The sequence below is a fragment of the Rattus norvegicus genome, chromosome 1 (genome assembly GCF_036323735.1).
Source record: "Rattus norvegicus strain BN/NHsdMcwi chromosome 1, GRCr8, whole genome shotgun sequence".
In the NCBI taxonomy this organism is placed as follows: Eukaryota; Metazoa; Chordata; class Mammalia; order Rodentia; family Muridae; genus Rattus; species Rattus norvegicus.
Genome location: NC_086019.1, coordinates 165764338 through 165783162, shown reverse-complemented (window position 1 = coordinate 165783162; position 18825 = coordinate 165764338). Strand labels below are relative to the sequence as shown.

Here is an 18825-nt window from a genome sequence, read left to right as displayed (position 1 = left end):
CCCTCTTGCCCCAACCCTCCTCCAGTGGTTTGGCTTTGCCTTGTCTATAGAGAGCAGTCTAGGGGTGGTCTCCTTGTACTGAGTTACCTTGCCCTTGGCCCGAGGAGTGGTGGCAGCAGTAGCAGCACCAGCCGTGGTGGTGGCGATGCGTGGAGAGCGGCGGGTTCCACTGCGAGGATTGGGGGAAACCTTTGCTGGGGTCTTCTTTGAAGTTCCTCGCCGTAGAAGGCTATTTCCCAGCTTCTTGGGTGTGTTAAGGATGCTGAAAGCCATTGACTGACGCCGGTCCGACTATAGGGGAAGAAGGTCTGTCAGCCTGCTACTTTGGGGCTGCCAGCAAGGCTTCACTTGGCCTTCCTCCTTCCCCTTCGGTGCTGCACTAACCTGCTTGAGAACTGGAGCTGCTTTCTTCTGGGCATCAGCAGTGCTGTTCTGCTTCCGTCCTTCATGCCGGTCCCTGGGAGTCATGGGGCGTGGAAAGCAGCTCGTAGCTTTCTTGGACTGTGAGGCAGGCAGAGGACAACTGGGCAGATAATGGCGAAAAGACAAGCCTTCCCCATCTCTGACAGAGGCCCTTCCAGCAGTCTGTACATCTGCCCTTGGGAAGAGAGACTTCCCTCCGATTCACTACTAAGATTTGGTGAGCTGGTTCATACCTGGGTGCAGTGCTAAAGAGAACAATACAGATGCACACATCACCTACCTCAGGAGTACCGGGGCCCTGGTGGGTCTCCGAGGAAACCCGTTTACGCTGCTGCCTGGTAGTGATGCCAGCGCCCTCAGCGATCTGAGCTGGCTGCATGCTGGCTCTGCGCAAGGTTTCCCGGGGGTCTCCGGTTTTCATCTCCTCGTCAGTGATGGTGGCCAGGCTCAGGGCAGGCTGCATGGGACAAGCAGCAATGGTCAGTGGGCCCCAACTGTATAGAGCAAGAACTAAAGCTGGATCCTTAACATGCCTTCCTTCCTGTTGTTCATGCCATCTACACCTGGATGAATAGCTAACAGTCCCAAGCAGTCATGCCTGACCCCACACCTCACCCTGGACTCCAGAGGGTAGCAGGTCTTCAGGTGCGGAGGGCATACTCTGTTGCGCTGCTGCAACTCCGCGATGCGGTTCCAGTCATCCACCTGCTCGGGCTCGTCCTGGCAAGTCCCCATGTAGAAGCTATTCCTTCCTGTAGAGGGCACAAGTTAGGGCGAGCACGGCTGCTGGCACCCTGCCTACTAATCTGGCCAGACTTTTGTTGCCACTGTTCCCTTCCACCTTCCTGGGGGGCTTCAGGCTGGATCCACAGGTTCTGTTCTGTAATGATGTTACAGAGCCAAAGTGGCACACCAAGCCATTTGTCTCATGGAGGTGCTCTCTGGGGGAGATCAGAGTTCATAACCAGAGGCTGTAGCATCTTATTCACCTGCCAAGGCCTGGTGCCCCACACCAAGAGAAGCTGAGGGTCAGGAACTGATAACCAGGGAGGGTCCCTAGATGCTAAGGCAACTTCCAGGAGACCGCTGGGCAGGCCAACTTCCCAAGTCCAGTTTCCCAGAAGGCAGCCCAGAGGACTGACTCCCACAAGAGTCAGCTCGCACTGGGAACTGTGTGGGAATCTTAACTGGTGAGCACCCCTGCTTCAGACTGTCCCCTTGTAGTCCTAGGATAGGCAAGGCCCAGAGATGGCAGAGGCTGAGTGAGGGGCAGCAGCTCTGGCATCGGGAGGCAGCAAGGAGGCCTGCCTGGAGCTTTTGGAATTTAGTAAATCTGTCTCCTCACCGTGGGGGGCCCCACTGGATGTCCTGGTCTGGGAGCGCCGAGCAGAGCTTCGGGTGGTAGGCCGGTAGCCAGGCAGGCTGAGCAGCGCGGAGTTGCTGTCATCAGGAGAGCCCAAGCGGGCCAGAGACTGAGTGGAGGAAGTGGCTCGCAAGTTGGCCTGGGAAGCAGGGGCAGACTGCGTACTGTAGAAGGACGAGTTGGCGCTGTCCGGCTCCTCCAGTTCTAGTTTCTGGAAGAACAAACAGTGCAGTAACACTCTAAAGCAGCATCACCTCCCTCTGCGCTGCCCTCTGCTTCAAAACGGTCTTTACACTGAAAGTGTGTAAACAGACCACACAGCCAGAGCATCCTGAAAGATGCTGAGGTTGCCAAAACTCTTCTACCTACCACATTTTAAAGGAGGCTTATTTCAGAGATAAGAGCAAGGTGACTACCCTCTAGTCACACAGCTAGGAAGTAGCTAGGCGAAGAGCCAGAACCCCTAACCCCTAAGCCATCTTGTTGGACGTAGACCACAACCTCTGCTGTCCTAGGACAAGGTTCCCAGGTATGAACATCATCTACACTACCCCAAATTCTCAGTAGTAGGGGGCATAAAGCACCTTTCCACCTGTCCCCTGGAGAGGGGAGAGAGTATGTAAGTCTAGAAGTAGCAGAGTATTGTGAGCCACACAAGCTGCATCCTGGCTGCATGGGGTGCCAGAGGCTCAGAATTAGCTGCTATTAATTTTATCCTGCTCTGTCTTCCCGGCAGCAGGAGAGACTAGAGGCTGGAGAGATGGCTCAGTGGTTAAGACACTGGCTGCTCTTCCAGGGGTCCTGAGTTCAATTCTCAGCAACCACATGGTGGCTCACGACCATCTGTAATCAGACAGTATCTGATTCTGTCTTCTAATGTGCATGAAATTGAGCAATTATGTATATAAAATCTAAAAAGAAAAGAGATCCTAAACAAATCCATGCCCTTTTTAAAAGATGTCAGTCATTCCTGAGTGTTCCTGACTTAGGACTCCTGGACAGCCCTATGCCCAGTAGCCTAACCTTGGTCATGGTAATGTTGATGATCTGTGTGGTACGCCGGCGAGCAGAGCGGGTCTTACGGCCGGAGTCAGGGAAGGCATCCCCCAGAGAGTCCAGGCTGGTCTCCAAGGGGGCCTGACCCCGAGCAGGAATGGGGGTGAAGTAGAGACTCTCCAGGGATTCCACTTTGGGGGGCAAGCGCTGGGAGATGGGTGAGGCTGGCTCTCCTGGGACACTGGTACCATCTGGCTGGGTACGAGGCAGCTTGCTGTAGAAAAAGCAACTTGCTGAGATGCAGATCGTGAGCTAGAAGACACTGTCTGTCTCCTTGCCCCAAACTACCTAAAGCAACTACCACTGGTCCTTCAGAGATACTAAAAAGGGGCCTTGACTGGGACCTTTTCAGTCCACTCTTGGTTGCCCCTAACCCCTTCATATTAGCAGCTCTCAGATCTCTCTCTACCATAGCCAAACCCTGCTCTTCAGGTCAGACAGCTATGGAGCCAGACGTCCCTCAGATGCCACAGTGCTCCACAATTAGCAGGCCTACTCCAAACCCCTCTGCCTGCTCTTCCTCCTGGATCTCCTATTTTAACTAAGCACGGGCATCTTCACAGGTTGCCAGGTCATGAGCATGGGTGTAATTTGACCTCTTTTACCACACACAATTGCAGTCAACATTCTGAGAACTCTACTAGCTGCACACTCCCCATGTGCACTCCCTCCCCTCAGCTCATCTCACCTAGAGACAGACTGCCATGAGACACACTGCACAGTAGTGACAAGAACTCAGGACAGGCTGCCAGGTTCAAACCTGGCTCTATCACTGTGGATCCCTCTAAAGCCCAGTTCTGTTTAAGGAGGTATAATGAATAGAGCCCAACATGGTGGCTAGGGGGAAAATGAAGTTGTAACTGCTCCAAGAACTCAGAACACTGGCCCACAGTGCAGAACACGCTGTTTGATAGAAACAGTAACTGTACTGCGAACCTTGCCTTCAATACTGTCAGGAAACTAGGATGCAAATCCAACCTGTAGTCCTCAGTGTGAGCACTTCTGAAGTCCATCAGCCTTTGGCTGCCAGACCTACTTGGCCTCACACTACAGGCTGCTCCTTCACCCGCCTCTGCACACTCTTGTAGAGTTTATCAAAACTCAGCAGAGCTTCCTTCCAAGGCTTTCCTAACTGTTCCACCTCCTTTTCACTTCTCCTGTGCCCTACGCAGGCATCTGTCATCACAGAAGACCCACGGGCTAGAACAGCGCACACTCAATGAACAGGCCCAGGACAGAGAGGCATGTCTCCTGACCTAGCGACACTGCACGGGGTTCCCTCCTCCAAGCTCAGATCCAGGCTGTCAATACTTAGGTCCAGCTGGGGTTTCACTTGAGGCTCACGGCTCTTTAAGGCATCAGTTGCCACCTGGAATTTGCCCAGGTCTCGAAGCTGCTGGTCTGCGTGGGCAACCTTAGAAGTAAAATAAAAAGAAGCCTAGAGTAGGGGTGGCCTTGGAGAGGAGGCACGTAGTACAACAGATCAGGGTGAGGGGCTGCTGTTGAAACAGATGCTCACCTGGGCCTCCAGGCTGCGCACCTGGGCTGTGAGGTGCCGGCAAGCCTGTTCAGCTTCCTTGGTCTTCAGCCCTGCCTGCTGCAGCTCACGGCCCAGACGTTCAGTCTCAGACCGCAGCTCCTTGTTGTCCTTCTGCAGCTGCTCCAGGTCTTGAAGCTGTTCCCGCAGCTCTTGGTTCTGCTGCTTCTTGGCATCGTAATGGGTCTTGGCTTTCTCCATCTGTGTGGACAGACAGGGTGTGTGTGTGTGGCAGAGCCTAGAAATGGTCAGGAAGAAGGGCAGAGCAGGCTGGCTCCTGGCCCCGCACCTGTAGCTTGTAGTGCTCAGCTGCCTGCTCCTTCTGGCTCAGCTGGGCTTGCAGCTCACTCAGCTGCGTCTGGAGGCACTGGACCTCCTGCTGGCTTTCACCTCCCTGGGCCTGGAAAGCCTGAGAAATCAATCAAAACAAGGGAACTCTGATTACCCAAACCCACTGGCCTGCTTCTGCTGCTCAGTTTCCACAGGTCCTTCCCAGTCTTCTGAATAGATTCTCAGGACATCTAGGGACGCCTCAGTCCAATGCACACACCCCCAACCGCAGCCTACAACCAATTCCATTCTCCCTCCCAGACCGTCCGGCGTGTGCTGACCATCTGCTGGCTCTAACGCTTCTCACAGTCCTGCCGCCATCTGAGGCCGAGCACCAGGAATCTCACCCCTGTACAAGGACATTCTCTCTCAAGGGAACAGAAAGGGATCTTCTGAGAGTGCCCTGGTCTAGAGCTGAGACAGCTGCATGTGCATGTGCATGCCAATGACAGGAACTCACTTCTCCAAGAAACAACTTTTATCCTTGTTTTACAGAAGAGAAGAGACCAGGGATTTAGGCAAACTGACAGTACAGTAAACCTTGAACTTCATCCACCTACTCCAAAACTGGGGGTTGACTCCTTTACGATGCCACCACTGTCTCCTAAGGGAACCCTAACTCCTCATGAGGAGCAGCAGCTGGTCCCCGTATCTGCAGTGTCAGCTTGGTTTACCACAGGTACTGGGTGGGACTACAAAACTCCTCCATCTGCTAGCTCATAACAACCCTAAAAAGGGACATGACAAACCTGCTTACTGTTCACCACAGACCACGGACAAGGACGCTGAGAAGGAAACTGAATCCCAGAGTTCCTCTACCTGGGATCCACTATGTGCTACACAAGTCCCTGTGGAACTGGTGCCCAATCCTTTGCCCTTAACTAAGGGATGGGAAGCTTAGAGCTGCTGAAAGCAAACACTGGAACGAAGAAGGTAACAGAATTGGGAGCATTAAGTGTTAACTGCACTGGTCATTATGGCAAATGCCAAGTAATCTCAGGACTCTGGGTGGCATAATGGGATGGGGTCTCCCATCCCAAGGAGGGCAGGGATATGCATTCTAAGATTGAGAATTGTTGAAACTCTCAACTCTTGAACCCCAACTACTTACAGCAGGGCTTTCCCACAGAACTTTCTGGGATGGAGGAACTTGTCCTATTCTGTCTTGCAGTCATTAGCAATTGCCCTACTGACTGGGAAAGTGGCTAGGGTAAATCAAGAACAAACAAAGTAACCTGTTCTGAGGTGCTGGAGCTGAGCCTAGGTCTTCTGTGCACCAAGCAGTGCTCTACCACTCAACCAGACCTATGCCTTGATATTTTTAACTGAAAAGCATAGTTGGCTGTAACAGAGAGAAGGCCTTTCGGTGAGAGATCCCTGAAGACAAAGCCAAGGTTTCTGAGGCCCAGGACAGGTTCCTGGGCAACCAGGCCCCCAGGGAGCACCTGCTCTGGCCTGGTACTGCCCAAGGGCTTAGAGAAGCTGTCCCTCCACCCTGGCGCTCTGAGGCAGAGGACAGGCCTGTCCCACGGCTGCCCCACCTTCAGCTTCTGCTGCTGCACCCTGCTGGCTTGTTCACTCTCTGTCAGCTTCTTATTCAGTTCTTCCACCTGAGGAGCAGAAAAAGAACAAACAAGAAGATGAGGGTGGAATGGCTTTCTTGGTTTTCAACTAGACCACATCTGCAAACAGCTAAAACCCAAGCAACTGGGCACAGCTATGAGGGATTTTTCTCAATTGGATCATTTGAGGCGGGAAAACGCACCTTAAGTCTGGGCCACACCTGGTGGCAGCTCACATAAAAGGACATAAAAGGAAGTTTTTGCTCTTTGCCTGCTTGCCTCACTTTCTTGTTCTGGATATGCATAACCAGTCTAAAGATTTCTAAGTGTGCCTTGGGAGAATCAAAACCAAAATTCAAGTCCTAGAAGGTGTCAACAGTTAAAGTAAGGGCATTTATTAAGGAATGTGATCCTGTAGTTTGGTCTGGCAAGACAACGAACACCGCTGTTTCTCAGGGCCCACCAATAATTTATAGCCAAACCTAAAACCAAGGAGCTAAATAACTTTGCTAATTCATTCAAGTATTCTGTGTGGGACACCTGTGTGGGGTAAGTTGTAAGGGTGTGGGGTTATGGTGGAAAGAACATTACAACAGATCAAACTGAGTTCACTGATTCAGGCCCATGGAGGAGAGATTCTGGATTTACTATGAAGCATGCACAGTTTTTTAAGAAAAGGTGTCAAAAGTTCGAGGAAGCATTTGTCAAAAGGTGACCTACTGAAAAGGACCTGTAGATGCCTTATCTCCCTTGACTTCATGCTGCTGAGTACTTTCCAGCTCAGGGAAGCTGTAATGTTTGAGTGGATATGCTCTATCAAACTACGCCCTCCACAGTGAAAGGCCCAGAAGACACGTCCTCAATAATCCTGTGGGACAGGGATGGTGAGAGAGTGCCAGCATACTCTGTCATCTCCCTTTTATGTGCTGGGGTTGAGGGCGGAGCTGCTGCCGCCCAGTTGGATGAATTCAATGCTGTAGGTTTAACTGGGCCCAGGGGTAGGAGGGGCCAGGTGGGCACTGAACTGACAAAGGCAGAGTGACCATAGTTGTCCTAACAGGCAAGCAGCAGCAACAACAGGACATTTGTGATGTCGTGATTTGTGCAGAACTTTGGTACTGGATAATCAGTCATGATGTTCCCAGGCATGGAAAATATAGGAAGCCTACTACATTTTTTTCTTTAGTCTGCATAGCAGAAAACTTCTGAGACAAATGAAAGAAAGGCTAAACTGGATTGTGGCAATGGGTTATCTTGGCCAGTGAACCAGACTTGAACCTGTTTGCAGACACAGAACACCTGGAGTGAAAGGATGACCAGATCCGCTGGAAGAACCTTGATAAAACATGTAAAAGTCCAGTCCTTCCCCATCAGGACCTACAGCCTTTACAAGGGTAATTGTACACCAGAGAAAAGAAATAATCCTACTTCCTGGGTCTAGTGGATACTGGTTCTGAATTAATGCTGATTTCAGGAGACCCCCAAGAAGCACTGTGGCCCTCCAGTTAAAGTGGGGGCTTATGAAGGGCAGGTGATTGATGGAGTTTGGGCTGAAGTCCAACTCACAGTGGGTCCAGTATGTCCCCAAACTCATCCTGTGGTTGCTCCAGTTCCAGAATGTACAACTGAGTCAGATATCCTTAGAAGTTGGCAAAATTTGCACAGCTTCCCTCACCTGTGGAGTGAGGGCTACGATAGTTGGAAGGTCAAGTGGAAGCCATTTAGCGTTGCCCCTCCCAGGGAAGATGCAGAGGTGACGGTCCCTACCACACCTCCCTTTAACTCTTATCTGGCCAGTACAGAAGACAGACGGATCGTGGAGAACGACAGTTTGACTACTGCAAATTTAAGTAGTGACTCCAAATGCAGCTGCTGTACCAGCTGTGGTGTCCTTACTCGAGCAGATTAACGCACCTCCTGGTACCGTGTGTAGCTATCAATCCAGCAAATGCCTGTTTCTCAATAGCTGTCCATAAATACCACCAGAAACAAATTGCTTTCTATTGACAAGCGCAGCACTATACCTTTAGAGTTTTACCTCAAGGGTCTGTTACCCAGCCCTGTGCCATAACTTAGTTTGAAGGGATCTTAATCACCCATCTCTTCCACAAAACATTATACTGGTCCTCTATATTGACAACATTATGCTGACTGGACCAAGTGAGCAGGAAGTAGCAACTACTTTGGACTTGTTGGTAACACACGGGCATCCGAGGATAAGGAATAAATCCAATCAAAATTAAAGGGCCTTCTGGTTCAGTGAAATTCTTGGGAGTCCAGTGGTGGGGCACGCAGAGATACTCCTTCTAAGGGGAAGGATGTTATTACACCTGGCCCCTCCCACCACCAAGAAAGAAGCAAACACATTCAGTGGGCCTATCTAGACCCTGGAGGCAGCACATTCCTCACTTGAGTGTGTTACTCTGGCCCATATTCCAAGTCACTTGGAAAGCTGCTAGCTCTGTGTGGGGCCTGGAACAGGAGAAGGCTCTTCAGATGGTCCAGGCTTCCGTGCAGGGTGTTCTGTCTACCACGTGAACCACATGATCCAGCAGACCCAACAGTACTCAAGGTGTCTGTCAGTGGGAGACAGGGGGTCACTGAGGAGTCACCTTTGGGGTTTTGGAGCGAGGGTCTACCATTCTCTGCAGACAAGTATCCTCCCTTTGAGAGTGCCTACTGTCTCCATTACCCTTACAGTGCCCTCTGCTCCCAAGCCTGCGCAGGCACCATTATAGGGTGTGCCCTAATGATTGACTGACTGAAAGAGAGAAGCCTAGGGCCTGGTTTACTGCTGCTTCTGTACATTATGCTGGCCGCATCCACAAATAGGCGGCTGCAGCATTACAACCCTTTTCTGAGACAACCCTGAAAAACAGCAGGGAAAGAGAAATCTTCATAGTGCGCAGAACTTCAGGCAGTACATATGGGCATCCACTTTGCTTAGAAGGAGAAATGGCCCAGATGTGCAATCGTTCAAGATTCATGGGCTGTAGCAGACTGACTGGCTGGATGGCTAAGAGACTTGGAAAGAGCAAGAAAACCGCTATCTAGGAAGCATGAGAACAGACCTAAAAGGGTATGAAGATAGCTATGTCCTATGTAAATGCTAATCAAAGATGACTTCAGATGTGGAGTTCAATAATCAAATAGACAGAATGACCCATGCTATGGACCATCAGCCTCTTTTCCCCGGCCACTGCTGTCACTGCCTACAAGGTCCATGAACAAAGTGGCCACAGTGCAGAGATGAGGTTGTACATGGGCTCAACAATACAGACCTCCATCGTCAAGGCTGCTGACCTGGCTACAGATGCTGCTGGGTGCCAGAGCTGCCACAGCAGGATCGACACCAAACTCTGTCCTACTGAAGTAGATAATTATTCTGGTTATGGATTTGCCTTTCCTGCACAAAATGCTTCTGCTGAAACTGCCATCATGGATTTACAGAATAGTGTATCCACCATCATGATATTCCACACAGTACTGCTTCTAACTAACAAACTCATTTAGCAGCTAGAGAAGAAGTTCAACAGTGGCCCATGTTCACGGAACCCATTCGTCATAATCTCCACTATCCTGAAGCAGCCATTCTGATAGAATGATGGAATGGCCTTTTGAAGACCCAGTTACAATGCCTAGAGGGTTGGGGTAGGGCTCTCCAGAAGGTTAGGTTTTCTTGACTGGATCGTCTGAGGCAGGATGAGCCACTCTAAATCTGGGCCACACCTTCTGGCGGCCGTCCATATAAAAAGACACAAAGGAAGCTTTGCTTTTTTCCTTCTTGCCCGCAATCTTGCTGGCAAGTTTATCCTACTGCCGAAGCAGGCACTCCTCTGCTGCTCTGGGACTCCAAGACAGACCAGCAGAAGCATCAGCTTTATGGACTGAACCACCACCAGATTACTTTTTCTTCCATCAAAAGACAGTTCCTGTTTAAACAGTCAGGCCATAGCATGTAAGCTACTGTACTGCTTCTCCTCCTGATAAATGCAGATCCAGTCAGTTCTGTTCCTCTGACTAAACACTGGAGGTCTAGACTAACCATTATTATCCTCAGGCCCTTCCTCTACACAGGTAACTCCCTGCTGCCCAAAGGTTATCAGGGCCTGAGGTGGTCCCAAACAGATGCTACCAAGGTCACCTGACCAAACTCATTCCAGCTGAAGTCTCTGCCACCAAATTAAATGCCTGACCCTTCAGAGTGGGCATCTCTACACATCTGACTGTGTTCTCTGCTCCCACACCCAACCTGGAAAAGTTGAGGCAAGGACAGAACAGCTATGGGGTTGGAGAGATGAGTAAGTGGTTATAAGTTCAAGTTTCCCCAGCTCCGGAAAAAAAAAAAAAAAAAAAAGTTCTACAAGTTCTTGTAGAAGACCCAGGTTTGGTTCCCAGCTCCCACATGCCAGCTCAAAATGAACTATCACTCCAGTTCCAGGGGACCTAACATCCCCTTCTGGTCCCTGCAGGCAGCAGGCATGCATAGAATGTGTATATACCTATATAGGCAAACACTCATACGCAAAGAATTAAAAACAAAATAGAAACAAGACTCCCACTCTGGTGCTAACAGACATTGTCAAAGTACATTCATTGCTCCCTCCTCCCCGAAAATAACCAAAGCAAAGCCCCCAGACCTCTTTCCACTCTCCAAGGGGTTAGAGATGCTAGCAGCATGGCCACTGCAGTTAGCACTGGGAGAAAAGAATGCTGAAGACAAGAGCAGGGCAGCACATACTCCCAAGCCCCTCCCTCAACTACCAAAGAGCATAGGGATCCTAACAGCCAAAAGCAGCCATGTTTCCTCCAGGCATTATGGGAGCTTAGGCATGAACAGGCAGCAAAGGAAGAGGCAAAAGGCTCCATTGCTAACTGCTTGCTTTCCAATTTGATTATCCCACTTTTTTTTTTTAGAATGTCTATAGTGGCTAGAAAGGAGAGGGTGTTCTGGGGCTGGAGAGACGGCTCAGAGCTTAAGGGCACTGACTGCTCTTCCAGAGACCCTGCGTTTAACCACATTGTGGCTCACAACCCTCTGTAATGAGATCTAGTGTCCTCTTCTGGCCTGCAGGTATATATGCAGGCAGATCACTGTTTACATAATAAATAAATCTGAGAGAGAGGGGAGAGGGAGGGAGGGAGGGAGGGAGGGAGGGAGGGAGGGAGGGAGGGAGGGAGGGAGGGAGGTAAAGAAAGTGTTCTCACTAAATTTCTCTAACCTATTAAGTAGGAGGACGGAGAGGCCTGAGAGGAATGAAGGCAGAGAGACCACAGGGGCCGTCTGGGGAAGACCCTTTCTACTTCTGTTCCAGAAAGCTCTGGGAGCGAGGTTCTGGGGTAAGGCTCCAGAGTGTACTGGCTGAGCATTCTGAGCAGGTCAGGTTCCCTATCCTCCAAGGGCTGCCTCATTTGTCATCTTCATACCCTGGATAACTCGGAGGGAAGAATGGAAATAACCTAAACAAAGCCACATAAACCTGCTCTTCCTCTTGGATAAGTCTCCTTAACTCAAAACAGGACTGGAGGTTTGTGCCACAAGGACTGAATTTGTCGCCAGGATAGTGTAGGAAAGATGAAGCGATACCACCCCTTGTTTCTGATAGGTGAAAGGAAGGGCAGAGGGGAGAGGCCGACCTGGGATGGATGGGACGAGGCCCCAGAGAGGGCCGATTAACACTGTACTCCTGGGCAGCCTGGGCCTGCCTTTCACAAACAGTTCACAAGAGGAGCCGGCGGAGCAAGCTGCAGCCGGGGTCATGCACCGAGACTGGTCACCGCTTAAGCAGCCAGCATTTATCCAGAACCCCAGGCATTACCTGCTTAGTCTGCTCTCTGTGAAATACCTCTAGTTGCTCCACCTGTGCAGGGGGAGAAGCAATGGAGACAGTGAGATGCAGCCACTGCCAGACTGACCTCACTCGGGCTCTGAGACTTCCCCCATAGAAGGGAGAGGGGGGACATGGGGGCAGGCCAGCTGGAATCAGGTAACAGGACACAGGGGCCTGTGATCCCAACACGTGGGAGGTGAAGGCAGGAAGATCAAGAGTGCAAGGCCATCTTTACTTATATGGTGAGTTCAAGGTTAGCCTGAGTTACATTAGATCCTGTTTTAAAACACCAAAGAAACAAAAGGGTAGTCAACCTGACTCTTTAGATTCAGCTCTCAAAGAAAAGGGGGCCATAGACATCGTCTGTTGGAGGGTGGGGGGGTGACTGTGGAAGTTCAAACAGGATCTAACTATGCAACCCATAAGCGGCCTCAAACTCATGATCCTCCTCCTGACTTAGCCTCCTACGTGCTGGGACTACAGGCATGCACCACCACTCGCTGTCATAGCATTCTCTTTCCGACAAACGGGATTCTACTGCTTACTTATCTTTCTCTGCTACTCAATGAGTGAAGGCAGGTAGGCAGTGTCCATCTGGGGTGGAGGCAAGGGGAGGGCTACAGAATGCAGAGGACACAGCATGGACACCTTACCTGGGCAGTGAGTTTCTGCCTCTCTTCTTGGAACCTCTGCCTCTCCTCTAGGACCTTCACCTTGGCACTTTCGTACTTGGCGGTCATCACCTCCAGCTCCCGGCTAGTGCTCTGAGCTTCTTGCCGCATTTCAGCCAGGTGGGTCTCGGCATCAGTGCGCACAGCGGCCAGCTCCTGGACATACTTCTCCCGGGCTTGATCGAGCTCTACTTCTAGAAACTGCCGGCCCAGGTTGGCCCGTTCTCCCAGCCCCCGGTTCTCCTCGGCCAGCAGGCCATGGGCCTTCTTCAGCATGCTCAACTGCTCTGCATAGCTGGCCTTTTCTGCCCGCAGCTGCTGGGCTGCTCGCTCCTGCTCAACAATCTTCTGCCGCAAAGATCCTAGCTCTCCAAGCTCCCGTTGAGCCCGCATTAGCTCTGCCTGCAGCCCGCCAGCTGCCTGCTTGCTCTGCTCTATCTCCTCCCGGAAGCGCTTCTCGGCAGCTGCCTGCTCAGCTTGCAGCTGCTGACAAAGGTGCTTGGCAGGCAGCAGCTCACTCACCAGGGCCTGTGTGCTGGTGTGCTCCAGCTGCAGGGCAGAGAGCGCTTGCTCCTTCTGGAAAAACTTCTCCTGCCAGGCCTTCAATTCTTGACCCGATTCCTCAGCTCGCTCCGCTTGTGAGGCCAGCTCCTGCCTCAAGTTCTCAGAAACTACACGCTGCTTCTCTACCTCTTCTCGGAGGCTCTGTACCTCCTCCCGTAGAGCTGAGCTGCGTTCTGCTGCCCTGGCACTGCTGCTGGCTGTTTCTACCTGAAGCAGGCGCAGCCGCTCTTCCAGCTTCTGGCTCTTCTCTGACTCAGCTACAACCAGGCGCTTCAACTCCTTGCTTTCTCCCTCCTTCTCTAGGACTTGGCGATTCAGGATGGATACCTCCTCTTCCAAGCTGCTGATAAGACTGCTCTTTCTCTCAGCTTCCTGCTGGCCACGGGCTACCTGGGCCTTCCACTCTTCCTCAGCTTTGCTGTGGTCCTGGGCTTTGGCACGGAGGGCTTGCAACTCTCTTTGAGCTGAGGCTGAGGCAGCCTGATTATGCCCCAGCTCTCGAGCCTTCTCCTCTAACTGGCCCTGCAGTGTCTCCAGGGCTTTGTCTTGCTCAGCCCGGCAAGCACGCTCGGACTCCAGGCTGTGTGTCAGGCCTTCAACCTGTTGCTGCTGCTGCTGCCACTGCCGCTCTAGCTTACTGATCTCTGCCCGAAGAGCCTCCACCTCAGGGCCTGGTGCCTCTGTCTTCCCAGGTGTGTGCAGCTGGGATCCTGGGCCATCTCCTGAAGCGTCTTCTCCCCTGGCACCCCCTGTGGGGTGCTCTTTCTCTTTCTTCTTCAGCTCTTCCAAAGTCTGCTGAAGCGCCTTCAGCTCTGATATCTGAGCTGCCTCTTGCTCACGAAGTTTGGCAAGCTCTTGGTCTTTCCCTTCCTTTTCTGTCATGGCATGGGTCAGTGCTTCTTGTAAGGCAGCAAACTCCACACGCTGCTCATTGAGGGTGTTCTGCAGCCGCATCTCAAGTTCTGCCTTGGCTGCCTTCTCCTGAGCCAGGTCAGCTTGGGCCTGGCCCCGCTCCTGGGTCAGCCGTGCTACCTCCCTCTCCTGCTGCCCACGAACCTCTTGCTGCTGCCCCTGGCTCTGCATCAGTGCTGCCCGCAGTCTCTCCAGCTCTCCGCCCATTTGCTCAGCTTCACGCTGCACAGCCTTCAGTGCTGCCTGTGTACTACCCAACGGCCTTGCCTGCTCTTCCTCCCAGTCAGACTCTTGGTTCCCAGCCCTCGGGGGCTCTTTGAGCTCATGTGAGGCTGCTGCCTGCTGCTCACCTGCCTTGAGCACCAAGGCCTTCAGGCAGGCCACCTCCTTGTTAGTGGCAGCCATCTTCTCCCGCAGAGCCGAGAGATCATCTAGCAGCTTCTGTGCTCTCGCTTCTTTCTCCTGGACCTGCTGAAGGGCTTTTGCCAAACAGGCATGAAGCTGAGCTAGCTGACTCTGCTGCTGGCCTGTCTGGCCTTCACCGTGGATCTCTCCTGCCTCCTTCTGTTCTTCTTGGCCAATCTTTCCATGCTCCCCTTTCAAGGCCATCAGCTGTTCCTGGAACATGGCACCATACCTTGCCTCCTCTTGCTGTCTGGCTTCAACCCGCTTCTGCCAGCTCTCAACCTCCCTGAGGAGCTGCTCACGCTCACTCTCAGCTCCGTGCTGAGCAGCTGTGGCCCCTGCTAGCTCATGTCGCAAGGCTTCAGTCTCGGCCTGATGAGCCTCTTCAAGCTGCTGTAGCCGGGCCTCCAGCCCCTTTCGCTCAGCCTTCTCCTGCTCTAACTCCTTCTGCTCCTGCTCCCGCTGCTCCATCAGGTGTCGAGTCTCTGCCTCCATCTCAGTGGCGTGGCGCTGCTGCTCCTTCAGGGCATCTGCAGCCCTGCATTTCTCTTCTTCAAGGCTACCTCTGACAATCTTCAAAGTCTCCTCAAGGGCCTGGAGCTGCTCCTGGAGCTGGACCTTCTCCTGCACCACCTTTTCTCTCTCAGTTGCTTTTTGCTGCTCAGCCTTCAGCTGGGCCTCTAGCTCTGTCACGTGAGCTTGGGCCTGACGCTGTTCCTGGTGGGCAGCTTCAATGCAGGCATGGAGTTCTCCTATCTTTTGGCTCAGCTCTGCCTTTTCCCGCTGGGCCTGTGTGACCGAGGTCTGCGCAGTGTCCCTGGCTTCATTAGAAGCCTGAAGTTGCTGCTGCAGGCTCTCCAGCTTGGCATCCTTCTCCTTCTCCAATGTTTCTAGCTGCTGGCGAGCAGCATCTCGCTCCCTTACAGAGGCCTCTCGAGCCTCAACAATGGTGGCCAGTTGCTGGGCGTGATCCTGCCTGGCTGCCTCCTGCTCCTTGGCTGCCTCTTCCAATTGCTGCTCCTTCAGCTTCAGGCTGCTGCTCAGCTGCTCCACCTGCTGGCGGAGGCCCTGGGCAGCCTGTTCTTGCTCTTGCAAGGTCTGTAACATCTGAGCCTGTTCCTTTTTGGCCTGTTCTTTCAGGCTGGTCAGCTCTTGATCTTGCTGCTGCAGGGTGGCATTCAGTGCTGTCAGAGAGGCCAGCTGGGCAGTGAGCTGAGCCCCCTGAGCCTGGGAGGCTTGCTGCAGCTCCTCTTTGGCCTGGCTGAGGTTAGAGACGGAGCTCTGCAGGTCAGCAACCAAGCTGGCCAGCTGCCGCTTCTCTTCTTCAAAGTGGCCCCGCTCAGCAAGCAGCTGGGCTTCCTGTTTACCACGCTCACACTCCAGAGTCTCTACGCGGGCTTGGAGCTCTGTGTTATCTGTGGCAAGTTTGGCTGCCTCTTGTTTCAGGGTATCCAGCTGTTGGGATAAAGAGATAAAACGGGGATCAACCCTATCAAAGAACACCAAGAATCAACCCTAGCAAATTGCCTTACTGCTTCTGTCTATTCCTACCTGCAAGGCGTCACCCAGCACCTCACCCTTCTCCGGGGCAGGGCTCCCCTGCAGCTGAGCTGCTCGATCCTCCAGCTGGGAAATCTTCTCCTGAAGGATCTCACTCTTCTCTTCCAGACATTTCTGGGAGTAAGCAAGAGACCCATGTGAACAGAGTACAACAGCCATCCAATTACCAGAGACGCAATCATCTTGTACCCAAGATTTCCCTTTGCCCTGGCTGAGGAGAAAATCCTCAGAAACCATAGGACTGAGCTGGGAGTAATGGCTCCCCAAAACTCAAGAGACCGAGACATGAAAATGAAGATTTTAAAAACCAACCTGTGCTCCCAGACCCTGCCTGTCAACAGAACCACAGGTCTGACTTCCTGAGAACCTGACTTTCTACTCCCAATTACACGGGTAAATTTAAGTCAAAATGTGCAAAGCCTACTTACTTACCACGTAGCCTTCCTCAGACGAGCCTTGACTCAGACACTAACCAAATGCCCAAAACAATCCCGGGCATCTATGCTAGCCTAGCTTCATCTGTCCCGGCCCGACGTTGGCCCCCCTCAATTGTGGGCGCAAAGCAACATGATGGGTATGCTCTGACCTCCTGACCCACCCAGGGGCTGACGGGGAGTCTCTACTGTCTCCTTCACAGAAAACACTCATGATCCGAGACTCTAAGTGCTATACCCAAGAGCTCCCAGGTTAGGAAGTGGCAGAGCTGGGCTTAGTAACAATAGTAATGCAGATTGGACATCCCTAAGTCTGAAATCTGGAATCCAACAATCCCAAAATCCAAACTTTCTGAGCTCTAAACATGATACCAACAAGTTTTAAAATTTTAACAAATCATTGTGGCAGAATCTTGTAACTCTGGCACACAGGAGACAAAGACTAGAGGACAGGGTCCAAAGCCAGCTTGGGCTACAGAGGGAGGCTACTTTAAGAAAACAAAGGTTCAGAGTGATTTAGATGTTAGACAAAGGGATGAGCAACTTACAATGTCTATGCAAATACTGCAGAATAAAACACCTATCCCTGATATCCTTCTAATATCAAGTATCTCAGCAAAGAAACCCAACCTGATATCACAACTAATTCACTCAGAGCTTACGAGCTGCCCTTCAATCACATAATAGTTAACAAAGCATCAGTCCCCTCTGAGACTCATTAACTTTTCCAAGACACACATTTTGCACATCACAGAGGCCACGGGTACATTGCACTCAGCCTGTCACCACACTAGCAGACTCTCAGAAGGCAGCTCCAGACCCAGCAGTCTGATGAACTCCACGTGGACAATGTGGCCAGCTCTCGAGAGAGGGTTACCTTATCCTGGAGGGCTGTGCTGAGCTCACTTTCCAGATGAGCCTGCTTCTCTGCCCACTCCTGAGAAGCCTTGCTGTGCTCCTCTATCAGGTCGTTGAACGCACCCTGCAGTTGTTGCAAGTGGTTTGCAAACTCTCGCACCTGAGAAATAAGCAGGGTGAGAAGTTGGCACTTCCTTCCAGCAAGTCCTTGAAACCCAGACCTTGGGGCCTCCAATAATTCTTCCCCACCTTCAATCCAATCACAGCCAATCACACCTCTATTCAGAAACACACATCATCACTTAGAGCTGCCTGAGCACCCTTCCAGGAACTAGTAACAAGGAAAGTGACTAAAGCCCAAAGCCAGGTTCTAGACCGTCTTTCTCAACCTTCTTGGGGAAACTTCCAGACCACCTCAGCCCTGAGGGGTCTCTACACATAGCCAGCCCCACTCACCTTAAAGGAAAGGTCCCCGTTCTCCTCAGAAAGCTGGCTAATCTTTCGATCCATCTGGTTCTTCTCGGTCTTCAGGTTCTGACACTGCTTCAAAGTCTCATGCAGACGCACAGTGAGGCTGCCAGGAAAGGAACCGTGAGAATGGTGTGATTCCCCACCTCGCCAGCAGGGACTGGATGCGGGAAGGAGGGCAGGAGTCCTACCTTTCATTCTTGCCACGGAGCTCCTCAAGTTCGCTGGGCTCCTGGGGGCTGGCTGCCTGCTTCTCATTCAGCAGAGCCAGGTGGTCGATGCGCTGCTGCATCATGGCGATCTGAGCGTCTGCCCAGGACAGGGACGACACAGTCAGCAAAGGTCCAGGGACAGAAGAGAGCAGAGGAGGCACAGCATCCGAGCCACGGCAAAAGGGCATGGGACAGAAACTAAACCCGGGGTCTACAAGGTCAGACTGACATTTGTGACAGCTTGACACTCCACTGTCAACAGAAGGGACACCATAGCAAGCCAAGCTGTCACAGGGCTTCCCCGATGTAAATCCCAAACGCTCCCCTTCACCAGTGCCCACGCACTCGACAGTACCTACCCTTCTCGGTGAGGAGCTTGAGGCTCTCAGACAGCTCTAGCTCCAGCTCATCCCTGTTGTTCCTCTCATCTGCCAGCTGCTTCTTCAGTCGCCTCATCTGGAACTGTGGGGTCTGCAGGATGTCGCCCACAGGGGAGGATGGAGACCCTGAGAGGAAGCTAAGGAAGGAGGAGATGGTAAAGACGCCAGGGCAGGTAGAAACGGGGTAGCACCAGTGGCCGTAATGAACACTGGCTTAGGAGGCCAATGTGCCTGGGCCTACATGCCATGCTACCTCATG

General features: G+C 52.2%; 1 protein-coding gene across 12 annotated transcripts in view; it reads right to left on the bottom strand.

The window, feature by feature from the left end:
- The window catches only part of Numa1 (nuclear mitotic apparatus protein 1), a 74956-nt gene that overhangs the window by 1686 nt on the left and 54445 nt on the right, over window positions 1-18825 (bottom strand). For 6 of the 12 annotated variants that reach the window (XM_063262821.1, XM_039113343.2, XM_039113349.2 and 3 more), the window contains exons 9-25: window positions 18546-18703; window positions 18166-18283; window positions 17963-18080; window positions 17526-17666; window positions 16206-16328; window positions 12756-16109; window positions 12091-12132; window positions 6251-6319; window positions 4669-4788; window positions 4362-4580; window positions 4099-4280; window positions 2810-3056; window positions 1769-1997; window positions 1039-1175; window positions 704-880; window positions 385-501; window positions 88-291 (exon numbers count right to left, since the gene is read on the bottom strand). In XM_063262821.1, the coding sequence (XP_063118891.1) occupies window positions 88-291; window positions 385-501; window positions 704-880; window positions 1039-1175; window positions 1769-1997; window positions 2810-3056; window positions 4099-4280; window positions 4362-4580; window positions 4669-4788; window positions 6251-6319; window positions 12091-12132; window positions 12756-16109; window positions 16206-16328; window positions 17526-17666; window positions 17963-18080; window positions 18166-18283; window positions 18546-18703 (5755 nt within the window). The remainder of the gene's footprint in view (window positions 1-87; window positions 292-384; window positions 502-703; window positions 881-1038; window positions 1176-1768; window positions 1998-2809; window positions 3057-4098; window positions 4281-4361; window positions 4581-4668; window positions 4789-6250; window positions 6320-12090; window positions 12133-12755; window positions 16110-16205; window positions 16329-17525; window positions 17667-17962; window positions 18081-18165; window positions 18284-18545; window positions 18704-18825) is intronic. The other 6 variants (XM_039113357.2, XM_063262823.1, NM_001100691.1 and 3 more) reach the window with 3 other exon arrangements.